General features: G+C 40.4%; 1 protein-coding gene across 1 annotated transcript in view; it reads left to right on the top strand.

Moving 5' to 3' along the window:
- Positions 1-22,027, top strand: part of NUP210 (nucleoporin 210) — a 107,066-nt gene that overhangs the window by 69,141 nt on the left and 15,898 nt on the right. Inside the window, exons 21-30 of the mRNA XM_044451224.1 lie at positions 119-247; positions 1,289-1,416; positions 2,539-2,674; positions 3,626-3,688; positions 4,425-4,604; positions 10,209-10,289; positions 10,526-10,657; positions 11,856-12,014; positions 15,781-15,866; positions 16,930-17,104. Coding sequence (XP_044307159.1) covers positions 119-247; positions 1,289-1,416; positions 2,539-2,674; positions 3,626-3,688; positions 4,425-4,604; positions 10,209-10,289; positions 10,526-10,657; positions 11,856-12,014; positions 15,781-15,866; positions 16,930-17,104 — 1,269 coding nt within the window. The remainder of the gene's footprint in view (positions 1-118; positions 248-1,288; positions 1,417-2,538; positions 2,675-3,625; positions 3,689-4,424; positions 4,605-10,208; positions 10,290-10,525; positions 10,658-11,855; positions 12,015-15,780; positions 15,867-16,929; positions 17,105-22,027) is intronic.

Genomic DNA, 22,027 nt, shown 5'->3' with positions numbered 1-22,027 from the left:
GGTCATCAGTGTCCAATTTGTTGTTTGCTCTAGGAACAGCACCTTTGTTTTTAAATAAAATAAATTCAAACTAGTTAAGAACTGGGTTTTTTACATTCTTCTCTTCTGATTCTTTTAGGTATATCCATTACACCCGGGGTCAGTGTCCATAATGATTCATGACTTGTGCCTTGCTTCTACTTCTATTGCCAAAGCTGAGGTGTATGTTTCTGATATACATGAAGTATATGTTGCAGTTGTTGACAAGGTTGGTGTTCATCCCTAGGTTACTCTATTGTTGCCATAAAACATTATCATCAAATAAATAGGCCTGTTCAGGCTTCATGCATTACAGCTGGTCTTGGAAACTACAGACCTAGTATAATATACTTGCAGAGAAAACAAGCCATGAACTCCCTAAGTTGCCATAGACAAGCAACTATTCCTCAGCCTGTTTGGCAGTATGAGAATAATAATACCTGTTTGCAGGTTCGTTCTGAGGTTATGGAAATAATGGCTTTGTTTGTATGCTAGGCTAAGCCATGGTTCAGCGAGGCATCTGAAGGAAGCCACTATCCGTGGCGTGCTTTCAACACTGTAAGGCAGGAGTTCTCAACTGCACCTGTGACGTCCTCGCTTCGCTCTCCCCTTCAAACATTATTTTTAGTGTAAAAACAACTTTAAAGGCTTTAGGGCTTGAAGTTCTGTTTCCTGCTCCTGAACTGCCACCGATGAGGATTTCACAAACCAAGGCAGGAGGCAGAAGCTTTCTTCCTAGACCCACCCAATCTTCCACTACGTGCCCAAACTGTTCCTTTTTATGTTCACTCTTATGTCTCCACTCCCTGCCTCTAGCCTTGCTTTTTTCCTCCACCAAACCCCTTTCCTCACTGTTTCTCTTCCTTCTAGCCTTTCACTCCCATTCACTCCCTTCCTTGTAGTTTCTCCCCCATCTCTTTACATTGCTGTTTGTCCTCAATTCTACTTCTCAGTTTTGCTCTTTTTCCCTTCTACCCCTTGCCCTTCCTATTTCTCCTTTCTCTCAGCCTCTAGCCTTTTGGGCCTTGACACACCTCCTTTGACTAGCCATCGTCCCACTGGACCCATCCTCCATGGGAGCCCCTTTGTGTTGATGCCCATGCAGACTGTCACATTCCCAAATCTGTTCACTGAAGGTTGGGAGCTCTGCATTTTGCTTATATACATGCTTGGCCTTTTCTTTCTAAGTTGGTAAATATGAATTAAGTAATAAAATAAGAGTATTATGAAGGAAATATGAATGTCTCTAAATAAATAAATGCATTTGCAGGTAGAAATTGGTAAAAAAATTAAAGCTTATGTCAGAGTGCTGGATGCTTCCAAGAAATACTTTCCAGCTAAATACTTCAGTTTCATGGACTTAAACTTAAAGGCAGCATCTCAGATTATTTCTTTGATGTAAGTACTATTTTAATTATGTTCTTTTTTAGACAGAAGAAGCAAAAGTAATAATACATGTGAATTTGCAAAGAGGTCATAATAAAAGCATACATCTGTAATAACAGTGCACAATCAAAGAAAAAGGGTAGCAATGCATTACAGTGAGTTTAAAATATTATGGCATTATGAATTTTATTTCTGCATGGATGTCTTTATTTTCTATTAAAATCATTCAAGAGGACCTGCAAGCTGCTAAAACTGGCAACTAGTAAAATAAACAACAAAATATTAAATAGTTAAATATTTTCCTCTATATATATATCAGTGATCTTCAATTGCTTACAGAAAGGCTCTATGAAATTATAACAAAATGGTTTCTTGTCAACAAAGAATGTTTAAAGTAGCAACAAAGTGAGCATTAGAGAAGTTTAGAGTCACACTATTGGGAAAGCTTTATCTGCCTTCTGTAAGGCTACATAATTAGACATAAAAGGGTCCTGCAACACCCAGCTTTCTCCAGTAAGCATGGCTAGCTGGGCAAAACTGGTAATTTCAGGAGGTTTTTTTTCTATTTTTTCAGGAGGTTTTTTCTACATGCATGGGTTTATGCCCTAAATGAAGAACCATTGAAGGAATTTGGCAAGGAGAAAACAATGGCCTGGCCTTTTTGTGAAAGTCAGAAAACAAGGATGCAGTTCTCTCCAACTGTGTAGGCCTTTTATTTTAAGCTATTCACTTTGTGTGAAAAGACAGCTTTGGCAGTTGGCTCTGACCTGAATTTGTCGGTTTCATCTGTTCAGATCAACCAATGTTTTCTGGCTTTCTCACCTTGTCAGCAGCTCCTGAACCTATTGTGGCTTGTGCCCCATAAGCTGCTTCCAGATAATAGCATGATTAAATTCAGAAGTTTCAACAGTGTTGCTCACTGCGATACCAATATCATCCTTGATAAAAGCTACTCAAAATTCAGTCAGTACCTGTTCGTTTCAGTGGAGTTGGTTGCATTTTATTATTCCACTGAGAATTTTATCATTAGAATCCAACTTCAGAGATACAAGTCTAGACACCAGGTACAGAAAGACCCATCTTTTCCTGTTTACATAAGAATGTTTGTCTAATTGATGTATTTTCTTACTGCAGACCTCTCAGCGAAACCTCTGATGACTACACTGCTGCTTTCCTAGTTCATGGAGTGGCCATAGGTCAAACCAGTCTTACAGCAGTTGTCACTGACAGATATAGAGAGAGAATCTATTCAGCTCCACAGCAGATCGAAGTAAACCTTTTCATTGTTAATAGATAATGCTTTCTGGACTACTTACCATGATGAGGCTGTCTGCATTCTTAAAGAACTTGCCCTTTGAAATGATTAACATTTGGGAAATCAGTGCTATTTTTAATGGCATAGTCTCAATATGATTAAGCAAAAAAAATGGGCATAGGTGTTTGGGGGTTTTTTTTGCAGGTACTTAATTTGCCAAAGTCAAGAAATGTCTTTTTAATCATTTAGCAGCAATAGTGTTCTGGTTGCAACAGAGTGACAGTGCATCTCTTGTAGAGTGATTGCGGGTGGTTCGTGTATGAGCTTTTATGACTGATCAAGGCACAACATCAAAGGGAACATCAAAGGGGGAAGGGCAGGGGAAGGCAAGGTAGAGCACAGGGAAATGTGGCAAGGCGAACTATTGTGGGAAGACACTATTTTCATTATGGGAGCTCCAGTGAAAAAGCGAATGCATCAACGTTGTAGCATTATGGAACTGTGAGAAAGCAAATTCAAAAACAGAGCAGGAAGCAGACTGTAGAATTGACAGACCGTAGCCACAAAGAAGTGAAAAAACTACTAAATTGCATTTCAGTGAACAAAAGCAGTTAGAAAGGGAAAGGGAGTGGGGAATGAGAGCAACCGGTATCAGAAAAAGAACTTGCATTGTATAGCATTCTTCACCATGGGGGGTAGTGGAAGAGCGTAATCAGGAGATGTGAGCCAAATGTCAGAAAGAGGAGCACACAGGACACGGCAAGATTCCATGAATGGCATGTTCAGGACGCCATAAAAACATATTGCAGAAGGTGAGAATACATGAAAGTTAAAACTGTACAAACAGAGAACTTGGACAGGCAGAACAATAAAACATTGAGATTAAAATTGTTATGTGAACCTTGAAAAGTTGGATGTTATAAATAGAACACTTGCACATATTAATGTTTGTCATTTCACTTATAGGTCTTCCCTCCTTTTAGACTGATGCCAAGAAAAGTCACTTTACTGATAGGTGCAGTGATCCAAGTGAGTTGCTTTTAATATTATTGTGCTAAATTATTTCCTTTCTAGAGGACTCTTAGGGTAGATAGATTGATAGACAATCTTGTTTCAGATCTCAGGATGGTTTTGCACTTACTTTCTATCCTGCCATGAACTTTGCACCTTCCTATACTCCCTTGATGCTGCTGGAAAGTGCGAACCTGGGAAGTGATCTCTTATTTTTTAATTATTATACTGCCAAATATTCTTCTAGTAAAAGAACATTTTTAATCATTAATGCTGTAATCCCATATTCACCTGGGAGTAACCACCACTGAATTCACTGGAGCTAAGCTTTGAGTATACATGCACAGAATTGTATTGCATTTTTTAAAAAATCATGCTTTATTCAAGTCTCTGCGTACTTTAAAAATATCAATTATTCAGACTTCCTTGAATCTTCTCCATATGGTGAGTTAAACATCCAATGAGAATAGAGATAAATGTGTACCTGTGCACTCAAATTCACCTTCCACATGTCACACAAAAGAATTAGATCCATGTTGAGGGTTTCGGGGAGAGGGTTTAAAAAGAAAGAGCTTATAAACACCTTTGAATTACGCTGGCCTGCTATACTTAGCTAAGCCAGGCTGTGTCTGCATGTGATCAAGGTATGAATAGGTTGTGACAGGTTCCTCTATCATCTGTACAGTGGAAGCTCCAATATGTTGTACCACCTAAGATTGTTAGTAATGATTTTCATCTAAATGACTTATCACAGATTATCTCAGAGGGAGGACCGCAGCCTCAGTCTAACATAATCTTCTCCATCGGTGATACCAATATTGCTTCTGTGAACAGCGGTGGCCTGATAACAGGAGTGTCAGCTGGCAACAGTTCTCTTACAGGGACGGTTCAAGCTGTAAACGTGGAGACTGGCAAAGTCGTGGTGGTTTCCCAGGTAACTTTTTGATGTGTGCCTATCTTAGAACATTGAGTTAGTCCTTGACCTTATTTTTTCATTTAAAAATTTGCATAAGTATAATGGATCACCTTGAACAAAAGATGGAGCTGTCATGCTTGGGCTTACTGTATATAAGAATATAAAAGTGATTACAGGGCAGTGCAAACTGAGACTAGGGTGGAGTGGAATGGAGGAGCTGCCACACCATTCTGGGCCCTGCTGGTTGTTACTGGCCAGGCAGAAGGTGGAGGCATTTGTTTCATTCATTCATTCATTCATTCATTTCAATTCTGTATGGCCCAGTAGCTGAAGCCCCCTGGCACAACAATTAATAATATACAAAAGATACAATAAAAATATAAATACAATAAAACAAATTTCCTGCATGCATATTTAAAAATTCCAGTATAGTAAATTATAAAGCAGTTTAAAATCTAGAATATTTTCATTAAGAACTGGACCTCATTAAAAGAGCATAAAATAACATAACATAACCCATCATATGCCATTAAATACCATTAAATGCCTGGGAACAGAGGGCAGAACACAAAGCAGAAAGCAGTGGCAATTAAAGTGGCAGTTCAGTGGCAAATAAAACACAGTCTAGTTATTCACAGTACCGAGTGAAGATTTCTTCCAGATCCTCTGAAATCCCATGGTCTGGTGGCTAGGTTGGGGCCTCCCTCTCTTTCTGGGAAGCCTACACTGCATTTGCACTGAAGAAAAGGTACCCCGCTTCCTTTCCCAGTGGAGTTTAACTCTTTGGGGTTCTGCCCACACCCATCCTCTTCCCTCCCACCATTTTGCCTTCTTTTTTCCTTCCCTGAGTTCTTCTGAAGCTCCTCTGATGCCCTCAGAAGAGCAGCTACCAGGCTGCTTTCCTTAGCTGCTGCGAGACAGAAGGATGACAGACCAATCCCAGGTCCCCCCTTGTAGCAGTGTCTGTGCTCCTAGGAAGGAAATCTGCCATGTTCCATAGTCCCTGGCACTTTCTCCTAGGAACAGCAGGGTTGCCCAGTTTTTTACATGCGTGTGATTATAGCATTATTAACTATGCATATAGTGCATTAAGCACATGTTTAAAGAGTGATTTCCTGTCCTTACATTCATAAAAGCATTTGCTTATAGATTCACAGTCTCTTATTTCTTTCATATTCCTGTATTTATTCCACTCTCAGAAGAGGAGCACAGGTGGAATGATCAGGAGTTAGGACAAAATCATCCAGTTTTGTGGCTACACTAGGATTTGATACAACCCAGCACTTCGTATCAGTTGTACATTGGCCTGCCACCCAGCTAGCCATGATAGTTCTTGAGTTGTATGAAGCTGGACTACTTTCCACAGGGTGTGTTGTTAGTGAATAAATCACCCTGATAACTCAGAATTTGATCTACAGGTTTTCCTCATCAAGAGAGGTTTTCATATTGTCTGAACCCAAAACAGCGACAGTGTAGCCACAAAATACTGGATGAGGCAAAATCCACTGCTGCTCTTTGCATTCTTGCTGGTGCTGCCCCCGATGAACGGCCCTCCATCAAAGCTCAAATGGCACCACGGAAAAGCACTGAAAATTGGGAATTACAGGTGCCAAGGGCAGCAAGGAGAATATTCCCCACCTAGAGTTGTAATTCTCTTAGTTTCAAGTGTTTTCTGACTGTTCTCAGGGCCTGCTCATCCAGAAAGAGGAGGTAATAATTTTGCCACACCTTGCCATGACTTCTTTCATAGCACTTAACTGTTGTGGTTCCTGCAGTTCTCTGACATTCTAAAATAAACCAGAAGAGGGAATTGACTAGAACCAAGTGACTGAAACACCAAAGGGAGCAGGTGTAGATACCACTGGTGCTGTTGTCCAGTCTGCTCCACCAGACTCTTCCATCTCTGCAACTGTCTCTTCCCACCCAGGCAACCACCTGCTTAAGCTTAAAGAAACAACTATCTGTGACCTCCAGTTGCCACAGTAAATGTTCTGAAAAGGAGCCACAAAAAGCACACGCAGGAATTAATATCTCCTCTTTCTGTACCTTTGAGAAACGGTCAGTTCAACACTATAAAAAGCTGCATTATTATATTGCCAAAGGGGAATGCTGTTCCTTCCCTTTTGGTGCATTTATTTGTTGTTTGATTGATTGATAAAACCCTACACAATAGTCCCAGCAGGCCTCTCTACTACCTAACCACCCCTCCCCCATTTTGTTACTTCTGAATTGTGCTCCTGGATTGCTCCTTTCTCTTATTGTTATTTCTCTTGGTCCTTTCTAGCTGTGTGCAAAGCAGCATATGTGCAGGCTTACACTACCAATTTCCTTGTGTGTTACCAACTCTGTCTTAGTGCTCTTTGACAGCTGAAATGTGCAATGAAATTGACCAGCCAAGACTACACATACCCTCACAAGGGCACACTTGTGAAAGACCAACTAGCAATAGCAGCAATTGCAACCCTAATTACACACTTTTGTGGCTCCAAAAAATGAAGAGCCAGGGAACTAAAAAGGGCAACAGATTGTGCAGGGGCTGACCTAATTGCTATTAGGTCCCCTAGGCTGCATGTCCAAGCCGGCTGCAGAATGGAGCTGAAGGAGCAGAACAACCACCCTCACTCTGTAGCCTGTTTGCAGCAGTGGCTTAGCATTACGTATCTGCAAGCCCACCCATTGGCTCCGATTAAGAATTCATCTTTAATCTCTTCCACTGGCCCCTCTTTCATCCCATAAATATTGTTTACTATTCTTTTCATGGTGAGCACTAATTAAAAAGCCTCGTATAATACTGTGCCTCTGAAATTGTTATCCAGCCTTAACACCCCATTTTATAACAAAGGATCTAAATCCTGTTGTGTTGCTGTATTGCTTTCCTTGGATAGATACTGATGTGTTATTTATGGACAAGCACTTCATACTGAGCTGACTTTGATCTGTCATTGGGTTTTTATAGTGTCCTGATTTATATATTGCATCTGTAGTTTCATCCACTCTGTTGGCATATCTCAGTTAAGCATAAATTCCTCTGAAATTTTGTGTACTGTTTTTCACTCAATGGGGAAGAAGGGCAATCAAAATTAATAGGATTCATGGTGAACTATCTGATTTTCTATGGAATTGTTGTAATGCAAAACAAATCTTTTAAAGATTTAGAACCACTGTCCTTCCTTTGATGGCAGACACAAGTTGTATATTTTATTTTTAAACTGAAACATAAGTCTGTTCGATGGATATAGATTTTAAATATTAATAAATAAAATACATCATGGATTCTGAAGCAATGTCCACATTGCTTGTGTTTATTTCATTTGATCAGTCTGATCCCTCATACATGTACTTATTTTCTGCATGTGTGTATTCACTTTTTGTTTGTATTGATCATGCTGTTAATTGCTCTGAGTATCTTGTGCAGAGGTGGAAACACAGGATAGAAATATTTGAATATTCATCACTCCCTCTTAATGGCTAATTCAAATGGTGAATGCCTACAGAAATTGAACCAAAACAGAGCTACCGAGAAGCAGCTCACTTGGAAGTACTAACTTTAAAACACCATAACCTATGGGAGAGCCAATTTCAAAACCACAGGAAGGAATGAGTATGCACAGTGATCACAGGGTGTTGAAAAAGAAAGTTGGAAGTCCAGTGGAATTTACAGTTTGGAGGGAACAGATAGCTGGGACCTTGCACAGCAAGCATACAAGGAGAACCAGTGCGTGGCACACAGTGGAGCAGCCAGTCGTGGATCTGGGTTGTGGAACGCCTGCCAGTCTGAATGCAAAACAGCGTTATGCAAAAATAAAGCAGTAGCTTCTCCATGTTCAGGGGACTCCCTAGAAATATATACCATTGTAAATTAAAAACAAATACAATGTTAAAACCCAAAATGATTTTACAAAAACCTGTAAGATGTGTGAATGTTGATGTGACAGTTGAGCGGAAGTTCTGTGAGAGGAAAGAAGGAATGGGTGGAAGATGGAATAGGCCTGCTCAAACCTCTAAGAACATGGAGTACATATCCTAGAAGATACAGGAATGTTTCAGGGAAAGAGGAAAGTCATATTTGGCTGCTTGTTCCCACTTTCTCCCCATAAACATTCATGTCATTCTATCTTTAGGAAAGGGCTTCTGACTGGTCTTTCCCTTTCTCTATATGACACTTCTCCCTTTCCTTCCAGGCCTGAATAGGACTATAAAGCCTTCTGTTCAAGGACCCCTGAACTAGAAGGCTCCTGAGGGGGAGCATTTTGTTGCATGCCTCAGTTCTGGTGATATATTTTTAAACAGAAATGTCCCAATTTTCAGTTTATTGGATCTATAAACTGGAATGTCTGTCATATCATTTTAAAAGCATATCCATGAAAAGTTCTGCAACCAGCATGTTTTACTCAATTTGCCCACCAACACTCTGTGCCAGCACATAAAAGCAATTGCCTAGCAAGGTCACCTCAACACATCTCAGATGTTTTAACATTTGGCTTCAGTGGTATTACTCAGAACAAGGCAAGATGCCTTTTTGTTAAGAGAACTGCCTCTTCCCTTTTTACCAACGTGCTCTGTCTGATCAGAGCCTAGGCAGAAAAACCCCACTGAATATTTTGCCAGTATACAAAGTTCAAAGAGCCAAAGTATCCTGAAAGTATTTCTTAATTATTCTCTTGCAATGCTCAGAATTGCACTTTTTGTTAAATCCATTCCACCTGCGTTTACATACTGTTGGATGGGGGTTGCCTCATACTCGTTGACAAAATCAGAATTTATTTTTAACTTTATTTGTATGAGATTTCAGTTCAGTTTATGAATGTACACCTGTGCTAATTCTCTGCCTCCCAAACTAAAATAAAAGAAAATGGTCTATGCAGCTCAGAATAGCCAGTCTGCTGCAGATTCTGCAGATTGGATTCATACATTTGACTGTGTTTAAATCTCTTGCAGATTTTCTGGACATTTCTCTGGATTCAGCCGTACTTCATATTCTCAAGACCACTGAAAGACTTTAATTGAGCTAACTTGTTCTGGATGATTAAGTGCTAATCATTATCTGTCCAAAAACCTGCCAGAACTTTAGATTTTCTCAGACTAATTTGAGCTAACCTCTTAATTGGCATGAACTATTCTGCAGCTCAGAATAGCCAGTCTGCTGCAGATTCTGCAGATTGGATTAAACACATTTGACTGTGTTTAAATCTCTTGCAGATTTTCTGGACATTTCTCTGGATTCAGCCGTACTTCATATTCTCAAGACCACTGAAAGACTTTAATTGAGCTAACTTGTTCTGGATGATTAAGCGCTAATCATTATCTGTCCAAAAACCTGCCAGAACTTTAGATTTTCTCAGACTAATTTGAGCTAACCTCTTAATTGGCATGAACTTTTAATGTACATCATTTCAGAGTCCCATTTTATTGGATTAAGTGTTAATTGTTCTTTGCCCTGAGCATTAATGATGAAGTAGCCTAGAACATGAAGAAAGTGATCTTGGTATCCTAAAAGGCATTAAGGAAGTTTCTGCATTTCTCCTGTATGGCGTAATTCAAAAGATACTGAAGTGAAATGAAAATTTACCTCTACAGCACATTTAATTGAATTGACCCCAGACTTTCTGCCTTTTCTTTTAGGATAAAGTGGAAGTTGAAGTAATTCAACTTGAGGCAGTTCGAATCCATGTACCCATTACACGAATGAAAACTGGCACTCAGGTGAATCAAATGGATGTTCTTCTGGATTTCATGCTTTTTTTTCCTTTCATTTGCTTACTTATGGCAAAATAAAATAAGACTTTGATTGTGACTTGAAATTGGTGATTTAATACAGTATCCTATTACTAGCATATTTTAACTGCTTCATTGTTTTTACTATATGTTTAAAAACGCATGTACTGAACCTTTATTGTTATTTCTTTTTTTAAAAAATGAAATGTGTGTTTTTCTCCCAGATGCCAGTGTATGTCATGGGCATTACCAGCAATCAGACACCTTTTTCATTTGGCAATGCAGTGCCAGGATTAACATTTCATTGGTCTGTCACCAAGAGGGATATCCTGGGTGTCAAATCAAGATTCAGTGAGGTAAATGTATTATTTTAATATTGAGAATTATCTTATATACTTTCTGGAAAAGTGAAATTCAGCAGAGTGAAGTTAGAAGAAAACACTAGCTCTTAGCCTACATGTGTATTTAATTTGATCTATGGCTTTCTGGTCACTTACTAGATGCCATCTACATTTATTAAGTCCATGTTTATTGCTCCAGAGCCAGTTGTGTCTGAAGGTTGTTTCTTCTTCCTTCAATTTTTTTCTCCCAAAGACTATTGGGTGCTATTTCCTTGTGCTTGCAGAAGAATTGATCTTTTTTATTTTACAAGCCTCCTCCTTCAGTTGCAACTGTATTCTCTCCTTCTTTTGCCTGCTCAAATTGACAATACCTGTTGCCTTCAATGCATCTCTTGCACACCTTCCATTACCTTCATAAGAGGCTCTTCCATGCAAAATGTGCATTAGTCCACTGGAGTATCAAAGTGTCACTAGGCATCTTTCAGAGAGAAGGGAAAACCTCAGAGGAATCTTGTCCCAAGATCGGCATGAAATTTGTGCAGAAAGAGTATCTAGAGGTATCTGTACTGGTTGGCTGGGGCACTGTTTTGGCTTTTGACTGCAGCATCACCCCTTCCAGAAGGCTATTGAGTGTAAAACACAGGAAGCCCCTTGTACTCTAAGCTGAGAATTCTTGACACTGTGAACACATGCAGTCATGTGCTGTTGTGAGATTTGCAGGTCAAAAGGCAGCATTGGTTGAGCCTATCCTGCTGCTTGTACCCTCAGCTGAAACATTTGCAAGTGATGGAAGCAACGGTCAGTCCCACATGTTTCAGAACATAATGTGGACAGGAGCCTTCAGGGGCCAGCATAGACTGAGAGTATCAGTTGTCTTTGGTGTCTAGGGCACTTCGGGCAGGCCAGGCATTGGTAGCCTGGGATTTGCTAGACCTGTTTGGAACTGACTGAAATTAGACAATTATGAACTTTCAATGGAGAGAAGAAAGTTGCAACTATTCTAGGATCCAGTGTAGTTTGGCCCTGCACTGGCAGCGTGTTGGACTAGATGGACCACGAGGTACCTTCCAGTGCTGTGATTCTATCAGTTATGTGGCTATGTCTGAATTGCAAGATTACTTCTGTGCTCAAAGCTGAGAAGTTCTGGGGCCTAAAGAGTTTGAGAGGGAGGATATCATGGAATTTCTGTATTGCCTACTATTTTGTCTTTCAGGCTTCTCTTCAGCTTTCTGCTCAAAATAACTTTGCTATGGATGTTTATGGTAAAGGCAAAGGAAGAGCAGGTTTGAAGGTTGTTGTGAAAGCCCTTGACCCATCAGCTGGACAGTTTTATCACATGGCAAGAGAATTGTCCGATGAAATCCAAATACAGGTATTATACGGGCAGTCTTCATAGACTGTTAGTGAAAAAGAATGATCTTTGAGGGTAATACCACTAGAGCTGCATGTGTTTCACAATTCCACAGGGGGAAAATGGCTATTTTATCATATTTTTATTGCCTAATATTTTCCCATATATTTTCATCATGAGAAGCTGAGGCTTTTTGTTTATTTACACAATTCATGTGAAGATATGTTTTAACAGAAATAATCTGATGAATCCTCTGCAACCAGGTGAATGGCTGATAGTCAAGATGTGTCCCGTGCGACTCTAATTCTGTCCACCGAACTCATAGAAAGATTTGAGGCAAAGGAATGTACAGCAAAACAATTTAATTGACATAACCTGAAGGTTTCAGGATCCAGTTGTATTATTACAAGATTTTGGTATTCCTCGGTGTACTATAAATGCAGTCCGGAATGGCATGCATCATCCCATGAGACCAGTGCTGCAACGTTCCCCTCCCCTCCCCTCCCCTCTTACCAGTTGCAGAGTTACAATCCTGAGAGGCGAGGCCTTCTGCTAATAAGGGCTGGCCATGCAGACAAATGGATCCTAATCAAGAAGGATCCCACTTGCAGCAGGGTTTTGCATTTTCCTCCATTTGCTTTAAGTTTAGGATAACTTTCCCTTTTTAAAAATACTTTTTAATTGTTTTCTTAAAAGAAAAAGAGTACAGATAAGAGAAAAAAATAAAGGAGAAATCAGAATTCACAATAACTTTGCCGCTGTTTCTTAGACTAGCATTGAGCACTAATTCTGGGGCTCTCTGTGGTTGCTCAAATTGTCCAGCTATACCCTTCAGTAACTCTGGAACCACACCTTTAGCACAATTGTTTTCGCTGGCTATTAGTTTGAAAAAGTCCATTTTAGTTTGCAGTGAGATAAATGACATTTATCTAAAGTTAAATAATTAAATTTAGCAGTCTGTAGTCTACATAGGCAAATGCAGTCTGTGTTGGTTTCATCGTTTTAAAGACCAGCCATCTTGGTTAGTTTTGAATTATGGACAGTTGCATTGTTCAAATGGATTACATTTTTCCTCCTGGAAGGATTGAATTTGCAATTTCAGGAAGGAAAAAACAAACAAACAGGTCACCATCCTCATCAATGCATATGCAGGAAAGCCTCAAGTGACATTTGCAGACTTCAGTTTTACTTATATGTAAATTCTGGTCTAGTTATTGTCACAGTGAGAAGTACACAAGTATAGAAAAATAAAAATATAAGCGGATCCTACCGCACTGATTCATCCAGGCAGCCTGGATGTCTGCTTTCAGTGCTCTCTCTCCGAGCTACAGTTGAATCTTATGGGCTTGTAGCTACAGCTGAATCCTGCTTTTACCATATGCTTTAAAAATTATTATACACTGTGGCAACCAAGAAATCTAGAATCCAGTCATAGCAACAATAGAAGACAAAAATGTGTGGGATGAAAAACATGACTGGGTTGCACCTTAAATTCAGAAAAGCTTAATGCTTTTATGACTCAAAAACAAGTTGCACAGACAAGACCTTAACAATCACTTTAAAAAATTACAGCAAAAAAATTGCTAAGATTTGCCGTCCAAGATACTTAAATTATGGCTATTTGCATTCAGCCTGACAGAGGCGTGTGGTTTCAGAAAAGCTTTAGATTTATGTGCCATCCTACTGCTCTTTTAAAATTACAGGTGACTACATTAAGGTATTGACAGCCAGTTTTAAGATGGCATTTTTAGCTCCCCCTGATGCTAGCATGTAGTTAAAGCACTTTTTGTAGTGCATAATGGCACTAAGGTGTCATAACTCAGCACTACTTTGAACGATATCCTTAGTGTACTGTGTTCGTGGCACTTATGCCAGCAGAATCAGTGAGCTGGATCCAGATTTTATTCTGCCTGCGGAAACAGCTCCCAAGTGAAGTCCCTGTCTCCAGGTTCACAATAGTGGAAGCAGAAGATGGCAATCGCTACTGATTTCCACCTCCGTCTTCAGCGTTGAGCACTGCTTCTTCTGTTCTGTTCCAGGAGGGGCTGGGGAACTGCAGGGGAGGGGAAATAAAAGAGATCTCACAGCCCCACCTCCGGGAGCATTGTTCCACCCCTGAATCAGAAGCCTCCCATGGATGGAAGGAGCTGCTCTGTCCACCAAGGGCTTAAACTGACTCTCATCCCATGTTTTTATATGGTCGGCAAAGAGCATAAATAATACGCAGTGTACCTGTACCTCACTTGTACAACATGTCGCTACTGCATCAGTAGCATTTGGCTCATTTTCTCAGCATCTGAGTTAGATTTGTCTCTCTGCAGTCCTACTTGTGTGAGGATAAGATCCTGTTTTGCCAGCTCACTATTCCGCCCAGCCATCCCCCAAAGTGTCTACTATTCACATTCTGTTTGGGAACTAGGTCCAGTGTAAATCTTGTGTAAGCCTGTGACAGGTTGCCATACCACAGTGTAAGCTTGCATGGGCCCTGTTCAGGGTTGTGACACCTGGAGGGGAAGGGCTTAAACCTTTTTCCTCCCCATTTATTCCTTCAATTAACCTGCTCCTATACCTATGATAGGGTACAAAGAAGAAAAAATGACTCAGGTGAAGTCGATGGATGCTTTTTAAATATTTTAAAATCACACGTGCACACAAAGGTTGGATGTGGAATCCTAGGCCAGAACAGATGAAGGAATATTAACTCCCAGCACAGCATTATACTCTTGAACTAAATAGGGTGTGTACTGAAACCAACACACAGACCCCCATCTTCATACTTCACTGTGCATAACTAGAAGAACGTTTCTGTTGATCCTTGGGTGTATCAGAGCACCCTGCTTCTCTGAGCAGCCTTATATTATTTCTCCCATTTATTTTGGCATCAGTATTGTATTTGGAACAAATGCGATGAATAATTATTTATTATTATATGGTATTCTCTCCACTGAGCTCAGGTGGGCGCCTGCTCTGAAGTGTTTCCGTTGACAACTTAAAGCCATATGTGTTTGCCCAGGCATTTTTCTCACTGCTTGCCCTGCCAGATATCCTGCCTACTTTGAACCAGATATTTTATTATTAGATTGATTCATTGTATTGAGATTTTAATCAATATTTAGGGGGTTTGTTTATATAAGTAAAGTAGTGTATACATTTTTGAAAATAAATACATTTACAATCCACCACACAGGCAGCCTCTTTGGAAGCCCCGTAAGAGTGGTTCCCAGTGTAGCATCTCAGGAGTAAGAAGACTGGAGTCACTGCTACCCAGCCCTGCTGGGACCATGGAGTTTCTTCCCATCTGTGCTCCACCACCCCTGGAACACAATGGGGTCAGCCCATAAGATAGGACCCTAACTTCTCACACTAAACATTAAATTGATCTAAAGCTTTTGCAAAGAAGTCTTATGCAATCTTACCACAATAGGGCTATTAGTTAAGGGAGGAAACTAAAGGATTACTCTCAAATGCTGTTTTTCTATTAACAATTATCTTTGCTGGATTTTTTTCCCTACAAAGTCTTGTGTTTGTATCCAGCATATAAATAGGTCAACCAACATTAAAGGACTCACTTGTCTTTCTAAAGTTAAGCAGTGCTTCGGTCCTTTCGATGCCCTTCTGAACACTGCATTAAAGATAAGGAATCTTTCTGTGTTAAAATAAGTATTTTCCTTTCATGTGTCACATTCTTTTGTTAATAATTCCCTTCTAGTTGTTTGAAGATGAAATAGTCTATGTAAGTTATTCTTAACTTTTATAAAAATCTAATCAAAATTGTTTCCATTTCTAGGTATTTGAGAAACTAGTTATTATGGGTGTAGAAGTAGGACAGATCTTAATGTCACCAAACTCTTTTTTTAAAGTTCAAACCAACAGGTAGGTGATCTTCACATTGTGATTGTGTAGCAAGGTGTTCCAAATGAAAGGTAGAGTAGAAGTGGGGGCAGTGAAGCAGGCTGCTTTGGGAAGATCACACCTCAGCTCAACAAGCCAATGTATGAGTAAGCCTTGTGGGCGAGCAAGTAAATTCCTTTCCTTCTTCCCTCATAGTGGGAATGCACAAATTAACTCAGAAACAATGGTGATTTGTCTGGAACAGGCCAAGACATAAATTCTGCATCAAAATGTGGGCACTGCAGTTTAGCTTCAGAAATAAATTAAACCCCCCAAGATGTCTTTGCTTTCCTGATTCAGCACTGTTACGCTGACAAGATAAAACTTTAGTTGGTGAGGAAGGTCTTCTAGATGTTGGCCCACAGTCCTTTAGTTTGGACCATAGTGCTATATTAAAACAATGTGCATTGAACAAAGAACAAAAAACAAAATTTAAAAATCACAATTAATATCACCCTTTTGTGTAGGGTTATACATACTGATGAGTAGCTGATTTGTATGGAAATGTATATTTCTGGCTGAAGGAAAGTGCTAGTCATGTTATATGCCTTGTAGGTTACATACAAGTCATGCCCTATATAGCAATGGCATTGAGAGACTTTTTTTTTTTTAAATCAGTATTATGTACAAATAATTTCCCGAAAACTACTATGCTCTCTCTAGTCATGCCCATCACTCTCTAAGACTGAACCTGGCAGACTAATCTCCCTTTGAAGGTTCATTATACAAAATACTCCTGAAGGAGCATCCTCTAGTTTTGTCCATTTGTATTGTGAATCAAGTTTACACCAGTGAACACTGACAGGCAGAGCAGCAAGTAGTTTGTAATGTATGCATAAGCACAGATAAGAGGTCTTACAAGGAGACTTCCCTGAACATCTGAGCTTTTGAGTCTTAGGCAGAAATGCTTTTGGGATGTGTAACAGCAAAGATGTGCCAACAAATGGCAACACAGTTTAGAGAAAATTATGCTGTAACTGTTGATCTTCGCATTTTAAGTGTCCTTTGCTGGTTTTATTTATATGTATTTACTTGTTTTACCAAGGGACAGAGTTGCTGCTCTGAGTTACCGGGTACTGGATGGTCATGAGAGAGTCCCTGTTGTCCAGATTGATGAGAATGGCCTTCTAAATTCTGGATCCCTGATTGGAATGTCAACAATTGAAGTAATTTCACAAGAGCCATTCGGAATCAACCAGACCCTTGTAGTCGCCGTCAAGGTAGTATCTTGCCATTCCTTTCAATGAAGATGAGAGTGCTACTTGAGTGAATGCGGTGTGCTTTGTTTAAAATTGCAATGTCCATTACTCCCACTACAGAAGGTAATTGATGCGTCAGTTTGGGAAAGTTTCAAGTGAAGAGCAGGCTTTAATTCTGTTTTAACAGAATGGTAAAGCACTATTTTTTAATGTGATGCCGTGCATTTGAGAAAAGATTCAACATAGTAGTGGTGGCCAAAATTAACTACATGGCACTATGAGAGCCAGTGGTGTGGTGGTTCAGAGCCTGGGACTGGGACTCAGGCAATCTGGGTTCTAATCCCTGCTCAGCCACGGAGCCACTTGGCTGACTGGGCCAGTCACACACTCTCAGCCCAACCTACCTCACAGAGTTATTGTTGGGATCATATTGACAGCAGCAGTAGGAGAAGGATGTAAGCTTCCTTGAGTGCTTTAAACAAAGTCTGGCTAGAAATCAATCAAACAAATAAATAAATATTGATGTTTGAACCTACACCAAAATATAATATTTTAATATAGATGGTGGAGAATATGGGTATATAAAATGAAACATGGCAAGGATTAGTGGAATTAGTTCAGCCACACCTTGATAAGCTCTAATAGGTAATATTCTCCTGCTCATTAAAGCCTTTCTCTTTGAAAGATGCCTATTTCTGGTGATCATTATTAGATCCGGGTGAGCCTCTGAATTTACCACACAGAGGGGCATCCCTTAACATCTGAAAATGAACCAGAAAGTATCCTTAAGATGGGACCATTGCCTTTATGAGTCTAAATTTGTATATAAATGAAGCAAATAAAGTTATTTTGGAGATATTAAAATGTGTTGGGAACAGAGGGCTTGTGTACTATACAGCAGCAAAGTCATCTCCAAAAGTGATCTCTCTTCAGATAAAAAAGATGTGGGACTGCATAGGATCATGGTGATGACTCCCAAGCCAGTCTGCCCTAAGAGACCCCATCACAGATACTTCATTCCTAATGCCACTTCACTCTCAGTTGAGGAAGTGCAAAGCTCGAACAGGCACACTGGGGTCAAAAGCAAATGGGGAGAAGAAGCAAGCAGTTGTTGCTACTTTGCAGCAGCTTCTTGCCTGGCCTCCTCCTGTTGCTGCCATTGTGCAGCACGTCCGGAAGTAGCAGGGAAACATTACCCTGGTGGCCAGAATCCTGAGGATTGGGGTTGCAAAAGAGATGCTATTTCAAGGAGGCAGAATTTGGACAACCGGCGTAGACAGAGCAAAAACAAGAAAGAGAAAACGGTGGCTGAAGGAGGAAGAGATACCTGGGTGTTGGAGTTAGGAGGGAAATGTGGAAGAAAAGGACAGCAGGCAAACAGGGAGGGGACAGGCTGAGAGTTTTTTCAGTCCCTAGCTTAATTCCTAGAACTGCTAATGTGTTGGTAAGATGGATAAGAGCCACCGGTGGCAGGAAAATGGACACAGATAAAAGGGTGGAAAAACCCTGTGCTTACCAGGTAGGAAGGAGCAGAGTGCAGGTGAAAGGATACTTAACAGAAATACTTGCTCATCTTCAGACTGAACTACTAGGGGAAAAAATCACAGCACTTTCCTGCCACAGTCCTGTGGAAACTGACAATTTCAGCCCTCAGTGAAGGTGTGAGATGACTGGTAAAAACCCGCAGTCCAGGAACAACAGATCTAATTTCCTAAACAGGCTTGGATGTCAGAGGAGGGAGGCAGGCTTTCAAGCTGCAAGCCCCAAGGCTCACAAGAACCTTTGTGAAAATGAACTTTTGGTATGCTTTATTTTGTGCTGGCTGTCCATGATGTAACTTGGCATCTGTGGAACCACGAATATATATTTATTATTATTATTATTATTATTATTATTATTATTATTATTATTATTATTACATTTCTATGCTGCCCCTTGCCGAAACCTCGGGGCGGCTTACAACATGATAAAATACATTGAAATACAATAGTACATAGTAAATTACCATTAAATATAAAAATACAAAAAATACATTGATTTACCAATATAAAATTAAAATTATCAGTATAAAATAAAAATATAGGAGGAGAAAGAGAAGGAAGAAGAAGTTGCCCTGGCCAGATCATATGTTTTAACAATTGAAATGATGTTTAAATAAAAAGGTCTTTACCTGGCGCCGAAAAACCAGTAACGACGGTGCCAGGCGGACCTCTTTGGGGAGTGAATTCCATAGGTTGGGCGCCACCGCAGAGAAAGCCCTCCTCCGGGTACTTACTCTCCTAATTTCTTTCATGGAGGGTTCCCAGAGAAGGGACTCTCCCGCAGATCTCAAAGGGCGGTCGGGCATATACGGACGTAAGCGCTTGTTCAGGTAGCCAGGACCCAAGCCGTTTAGGGCTTTATAGGTCATAATCAACACCTTGAATTGGGCCCGGGCTTCAATGGGAAGCCAGTGAAGCTGACGGAGGACTGGAGTCATGTGAATATACATTTTTGCAGGAGTTTGTGGTCTGTAAAGGAACAAAGAGGATTTGATGTGCCGGTTCCATTGGATTCACTAATACTTGCTTGCCCCTGTTAGTCCATGTGCATGCCACACCATGTTCCCAGTGCTTTAATCTCAGCAATCATGGTAAAACTAAAGAAGGTGTTTCCTGCTCCTCCTGATGCGTGCATAGCCGTCAAGGTTGCATAAATGTCTTCCATTCCTGTCAATTGGAAGAGAGGGAGGATCTGCTCTGTGTGCCAAACCACTACACTGCAGGTTGGTACATGTGCCTGGGCAGTAAGGCAGACCCTGGGCTTCTTTCAGGCTCACTTCCTACTGTGGCTTCCTGGACATGATGACAGGAGGTACAGCAGGATTCCTATTTGGACTAGGACCTTTCCTGTTCAGTCTCATCTTCTGATCTGCATTCACATGTTGCTTTGGTTCAGACTCTCTGGCTCAAGTATCGCCTCCTGGTTGTTGGTTCCTGGTTGTCCTTTGACACCCCCTGTAGCCTAGTTCTGATATACTCTAATTCCTCAGGTGGATAGAAAGGGAAAAACCCAGGTGGGTTGAATCTGCCTCAGGTGGCTAGAAAGGGAAACAACCCAGGTGGGTTGAATCTGCCTCGGGTGGATAGAAAGGGAAACAACCCAGTATCTAGAACACTAGATAGTGAGAAGTTTAGAGAACTGTAATTCCTGATTAATGTGTCAGGAATTAACGGTGTTGCAGGGCACCCTGCTCATTAAGGCTCAGATGTCCTTTGCCAGTTGGTAAAGATCTTATATTCCAGTTGCACTGGGTGGAAATTATTATTCTTGCATGTCTATTTTGGAACAAAGAATAAAATATTCCCTTTTCTCCAAGATATAAAGTTTGGAAAACAATAACCGAGTAAAATTTAGAAGTAATACAGAGTGAGAACTAAATATGTTTTGTAGTTCCGCTCTACTGCTGTTGAAAATGGTCCAAAGTCTGGATATTTTTAAAAATAACACACAGGAATATTAGATTTATCACTCAGGAGAATTAAACATAAAACCAACCTGAAAACAGTTTTACTAGCTGTGCAAGTCCAAAGAGAGATGTACTGGTACTGTAATATTGACTAATACAAAAGACCTCTATATAAACCAATTTTGGGGGACACTTTTTACTGTTTGGCTGTTTGCTGCAGGCCAAGCCACATCCATTCCTTTTAGAGTACATGCACATTTTGCAACAAAATATAAAACTTGATCAAAGGCTAACAGGAAAGAAAAAGAGAAAGGAGCCTGTTAATAGCAGGCGTGGAGCATAAGGCTCTTACGGAAGTGTGGGAATGGGGTTTTTTTTAAAGGTTTCCATCATTTATTTTTCAAAGCAGTACTAAAAAAATGTTTCTCCATTTAAAAAGTTTGCTTTGTTAATAAATGAAAAATCTCATAACTGTTTGCAAACTCATTGATGTAATAGACACTTCCATTTAGGCGGCTTAGAGGTAGCAGCTAAGGAAACTAAACTGTATCTGGAGCAAGCATCCCTAAATGGATGAAGCATGGGACAAGCCCATACAATTTGTGACTCACCAAACATAATGCAGCCTTCCAGCCATAAATTGTAGCAACCCGAGGGCTTGATGTCCGACCTGTGTTTACAATGTCAGTGAAGCAGCACTGCAGGGACCTTCTGAGCTTGCTCTAGACTTCATTCAAGTAGGTGTGCCACAAGTTGTATGAAGATGAAGCAGATGAAGCTCAGTCTTGATGAGACAAGATGGACTTTCTGCAGATAGCTGGTTTGTTCATTCAGGGAGCTGGTACCCAACCTGTTCTAGATACAGTCACCCAACCCTTGAAGGACTGAATTTATCACCAGAAGAATGAGATGCAGTTGCATCTGGTGTTGTCACTGCAAGCCCAGGTAGCCTCAGTGGCAGCAGGTGCCACTATCTTAAGCTGGCCTGACGGTGACAGTCTCTTCTGGAGCGATATGGTCTGGCTTTCCCGGTCCAGTTGACCATGCTTGGTAATTTCCAAGATGGATTATTGTAATCCAGTGTACAGGGAAGGGGGCTATTGACTGGTATAAGTCTGTAGAAACATTCTTTCCAGTATTGAATCAACTTTACTGTGGACTTCGACAGGTTCACTTACTTTCAGCTGGTGCTTTCTGTCAAAGGCCTAGTTAGTTTAAATGTCAAAAACTGAAGGCACATTTTTGCACGTACCAATCTTGTGACTTGAGATCACCGTCAGGGGCCTCCCATGTCTGCCATCTGGTAATCAGAGAGAACCTTTCAGAGATGGCACAATGTAGGTGTAGGTCACTCTACAGAGAAGCTTGTAACCTTTTGGGTGCCATTTCTGTTTTATCTTGTTTTTATAAAAATCCACACAGCTTCTGAAGTGCCTGATTCTGCCTAATCTTGGAAGCTAAGCAGGGTTGGGCCTGGTTGAAATCTGGATGGGTGA

This window comes from Varanus komodoensis, unplaced genomic scaffold (genome assembly GCF_004798865.1).
Source record: "Varanus komodoensis strain SLA01 unplaced genomic scaffold, ASM479886v1 scaffold6_2, whole genome shotgun sequence".
Lineage (NCBI taxonomy): Eukaryota > Metazoa > Chordata > Lepidosauria > Squamata > Varanidae > Varanus > Varanus komodoensis.
The sequence above is the reverse complement of the archived record's forward strand: the minus strand, read 5'-3'. Positions and strand labels throughout refer to the sequence as shown.